The following is a 4678-nucleotide window of genomic DNA, read 5'->3' as shown; positions in this document are numbered from 1 at the left end:
TTGGTCCTGTGATATGTATGTTCCCCTTGGTCCTGTGATATGAATGCTCCCCTTGGTCCTGTGATATGTATGCTCCCCTTGGTCCTGTGATATGTACGCCTCCCTTGATCCTGTGATATGTATGTTCCCCTTGTTCCTGTGATATGTATGTTCCCCTTGGTCCTGCGATGTGTGTGTTCCCCTTGGTCCTGTGATATGTATGTTCCCCTTGATCCTGTGATATGTATGTTCCCCTTGGTCCTGTGATATGTAACCTCTCCTTGGTCCTGTGATATGTATGTTCCCTTTGGTCCTGTGATATGTATGTTCCCCTTGGTCCTGTGATATGTATGTTCCCCTTAGTCCTGTGATATGTATGTTCCCCTTGGTCCTGTGATATGTATGTTCCCCTTGGTCCTGTGATATGTATGTTCCCCTTGGTCCTGTGATATGTATGTTCCCCTTGGTCCTGTGATATGTATGCTCCCCTTGGTCCTGTGATATGTATGCTCCCCTTGGTCCTGTGATATGTATGTTCCCCTTGGTCCTGTGATATGTATGTTCCCCTTGGTCCTGTGATATGTATGTTCCCCTTGGTCCTGTGATATGTATGTTCCCCTTGGTTCTGTGATATGTATGTTCCCCTTGGTCCTGTGATATATAGGTTCCCCTTGGTCCTGTGATATGTATACTCCCCTTGGTCCTGTGATATGTATGCCACCCTTGGACCTGTGATATGTATGCTCCCCTTGGTCCTGTGATATGTATGTTCCCCTTGGTCCTGTGATATGTATGCCCCCCTTGGTCCTGTGATATGTATGCCCCCCTTGGACCTGTGATATGTATGTTCCCCTTGGTCCTGAGTTGTGCATGTTAACTTTTGATGTTGATCAAATGACTGATTAAGATGGGGGACAGGCAAACTGATCAAACAGATAAGGGAAAAGAAAAGAAAAGATCAAACTGACATAGAACTTATGAAGATCTGGGATCTCTTGTTTTTTTCTTTATTTAAAAAATATGTTGATATTTAATATATTTACAGAGGATGAGTTCCTGTACAAGACAAATATCCTGTACCGTAATGTGTACTTACTGATCTGTGTGTCACTAGTCCGGGCAAAATATTACTTCGCCTGGAAACTAGGTATGTGGAAAGCTTCTTGTTACTATTAAAATGTTAAAACCCGTCAGACTTTTGGCGAGTCATGAACACCTTGGTAATTAGTCGTCTGTGGACCCTACGTTTATGACATGACTTTAATCTTAAGCTCAGTTCTTTTACATGGTTGTATTGCTTCTATATTTGCTGTAAGTTTATAAAATGAATTGTTCCCCTTGAGATTTTCTACTAATCTTATCATCTCCTTAAATACAAAGTTCTCCGAACTGTTCCCAGCTATGTTCTTATTTGAGAATTTTATGGTCAGCTGAGAGAAAGTATCATGTGACCAACCTATTGTGATCCTTTCTTCTTCATCTCAAATATCATTTTAATAACTGATTTCAATGAGAATTTGCAAGACGCTTATATACATGAAGAAATGTGAACTATATGGTTGCTAGCCCCAGGGGAGGGAGGCAGAAGTCAGGGGGTCAAATTGGCCAAAATTTCAACTGTTTTCTTCTTTAGACTCAGAAAAGCTAGAATCCAATACCCTTCAAAGACAGAGATCTCTAGGTGCTTCATCAAAATTGTGAATTTTGTAGCCTTTGGTCCACCCATTCTGGGGAGGGGGTACATATTTGGTAGTTTATGTAGGGAAACGACACTTTAGGGTATACCTGATGGTAGTTTATTTAGGGAAACAACACTTTAGAGTAAACCTTATGGTAGTTTATATAGGGAAATGACACTTTAGAGTAAACCTTATGGTAATTTATGAAGGGAAACGACACTTTAGGGTATACCTTATGGTAGTTTATGTAGGGAAACGCCACTTTAGGGTATACCTAATGGGAGTTTATGTAGGGAAACGACACTTTAGGTTATACCTAATGGTAGTTTATGTAGGGAAACGCCACTTTAGGGTATACCTAATGGGAGTTTATGTAGGGAAACGCCACTTTAGGGTATACCTAATGGGAGTTTATGTAGGGAAACGACACTTTAGGGTATACCTAATGGGAGTTTATCTAGGGAAACGACACTTTAGGGTATACCTAATGGGAGTTTATGTAGGGCAATGCCACTTTAAGGTATATCTTATGGTAGTTTATGTAGGGAAACACCACTTTAGGGTATACCTAATGGTAGTTTATATAGGGAAACAACAATTTAGGGTATACCTAATGGTAGTTTAAATCATAAAAAATCAAATAATAAAGGCATATTTCACTTGACCAAACAATTGAAATAACATACTAATTTGTATGCAATGTGATTCCACTCTGACACTTGTCTGCTGTAGCCATTATTAGAGTTGCTGATTACTTACTTTCCTTTAAGGGGAGCTAACAAATCAAAGTGCTGGACTTGGTTTTCAAGGTTATGATGAAGATGGCAAGGAAAAGTGGGACTTATTGAATAATGTCCATATATGGAGATTGGAGGTAAGTTCTGTCATAAGGAAACATCTTTTTAGCTCACCTGCCCGAAGGTTATGGTTATGGTGCAGCGTCCGTTGTCCGTCCGTCTGTCCAGCGTCAACTTTTTGCTTTAAACAACTTCTTTTCGGTAACCAAAAGGCCTAGGAAGATGATATTTGGCCAGTAGCATGCTTGGATCAAGGGCTACCAAGCTTGTTCAAATAAATGACCTTGACCCACTTTCAAGGTCACAGGGGTTGAAATATGTTAAAATCTTCAAACAACTTCTTCTCAATAACTAAAAGGCCCAGAGTACTGATATTAGGCCTGTAGCATATTGGGATGAAGGGTTACCAAGTTTGTTCAAATGAATGACCTTGACCCACTTTCAAGGTCACTGGGGTCAGATGTCTTAAAATCTTCAAACAACTTCTTCTCATTAACCAAAAGGCCAAGGGTACTGATATTGGGCCTGTAGCATGCTGGGATGAAGGGCTACCAAGTTTGTTAAAATGAATGACCTTGACCAATTTCCAAAGTCACAGGGGTCAAATGTCGTAAAATCTTCAAGCGACTTCTCAATAACCAAAAGGGCCAGGGTACTGAAATTCGGCCTGTAGCATGCTGTGAAGAAGGACTACCAAGTTTGTTTAAATGAATGACCTTGACCAACGTTCAAGGTCACAGGGGTCTAATGTCGTAAAATCTTCAAACAACTTCTTCTCAATAACCAAAAGGCCAAGGGTACTGATATTGGACCTGTAGCATGCTGGGATGAAGGGCTACCAAGTGTGTTAAAATGAATGACCTTGACCAATCTCTAAAGTCACAGGGGTCAAATGTCGTAAAATCTTCAAGCGACTTCTTCTCAATAACCAAAAGGTCCAGGGTACTGTAATTCGGCCTGTAGCATGCTGGGATGAAGGATTACCAAGTTAGTTGAAATGAATGACCTTGACCAACTTTCAAAGGTCAAAGGGGTCAAATGTCATAAAATCTTCAAAGGACTTCTTCTCAATAACCAAAAGGTCCAGGGTACTGATATTGGGCCTGTAGCATGCTTGGATGAAGGGCTACCAAGTTTGTTCAAATGAATGACATTGACCCACTTTTCAAGGTCACATGGGTCTAATGTCGTAAAATCTTCAAGCGACTTCTCAATAACCAAAAGGGCCAGGGTACTGTAATTCGGCCTGTAGCATGCTGGGATGAAGGATACCAAGTTAGTTCAAATGAATGACCTTGACCAACTTTCAAAGGTCAAAGGGGTCAAATGTCATAAAATCTTCAAAGGACTTCTTCTCAATAACCAAAAGGTCCAGGGTACTGATATTGGGCCTGAAGCATGCTTGGATGAAGGGCTACCAAGTTTGTTCAAATGAATGACATTGACCCACTTTCAAGGTCACATGGGTCAAATGTCGTAAAATCTTCATACAACTTCTTCTCAATAACCAAAAGGCCCAGGGTACTGATATTGGGTCTGTAGCATGCTTGGATGAAGGACTTTCAACCTAATGACCTTGTTCAACAATCAAGGTCAGAGGCGTTATATGTTTAAATCTTTTAATAGGTTTTTATGAAATCTTAAGATTACAAGTGTTAGATTAGTAACAGGTGAGCGATGCAGGCCCATTGGGCCTCTTGTTGTATTTCCCTACGATCATAGTTTGTTTTGTTGCTCAAACATAAAGTGTGTCAAGTTAATTTGGGTATCGCCTGGAAACAGACATGTTCTATAGAAATACAACGTAGAGACAGGCTACCTTAATAAAAACACTAACATTGTATTATCTATACATTAATACTTGTAGACGGCGACCAGTCTGAAAGTGAATATAGACATGTGGAATATCCAGACACTGATCTGGTTACGCCGAGTGGTGTATGATCGTATGCCTAAGGCGTACAATACTCTGGCTGTGTTCGTTGTGAGTGCGTGGTGGCATGGATTCTACCCCGGATATTACCTAACCTTTGTAACCACCGCCTTCGTTATACTCGCCGCAAGACAGGTACATAGATTTACGCAAGTTTTCCTTGTCTGTTTTAATTAAGTCACCATTTCGGACTATCAATATCCTGCAGTATTCATATTTCCTTTGTTCTGTCTGTCTGTCTGTCTGTCTTGTATAGACACTGTTACCTGTAGATGTATAAGGTCGTGTAT

At 40.5% G+C, this 4678-nt stretch overlaps 1 protein-coding gene across 2 annotated transcripts in view; it reads left to right on the top strand.

Annotated features, from left to right (window-relative positions):
- LOC110462048 (lysophospholipid acyltransferase 1-like) overlaps nt 1-4588 on the top strand; it is a 52100-nt gene extending 47512 nt beyond the window's left edge. For both annotated transcript variants that reach the window (XM_021515823.1, XM_021515824.1), the window contains 3 exons: nt 1025-1126; nt 2429-2532; nt 4323-4588. In XM_021515823.1, coding sequence (XP_021371498.1) covers nt 1025-1126; nt 2429-2532; nt 4323-4565 — 449 coding nt within the window. In that variant the 3' untranslated portion in view covers nt 4566-4588. The remainder of the gene's footprint in view (nt 1-1024; nt 1127-2428; nt 2533-4322) is intronic.
- The last annotated feature ends 90 nt before the right edge of the window (nt 4589-4678 follow it).

The sequence above is a fragment of the Mizuhopecten yessoensis genome, unplaced genomic scaffold, assembly GCF_002113885.1.
Source record: "Mizuhopecten yessoensis strain PY_sf001 unplaced genomic scaffold, ASM211388v2 scaffold10739, whole genome shotgun sequence".
NCBI lineage: Eukaryota > Metazoa > Mollusca > Bivalvia > Pectinida > Pectinidae > Mizuhopecten > Mizuhopecten yessoensis.
The sequence above is the reverse complement of the archived record's forward strand: the minus strand, read 5'-3'. Positions and strand labels throughout refer to the sequence as shown.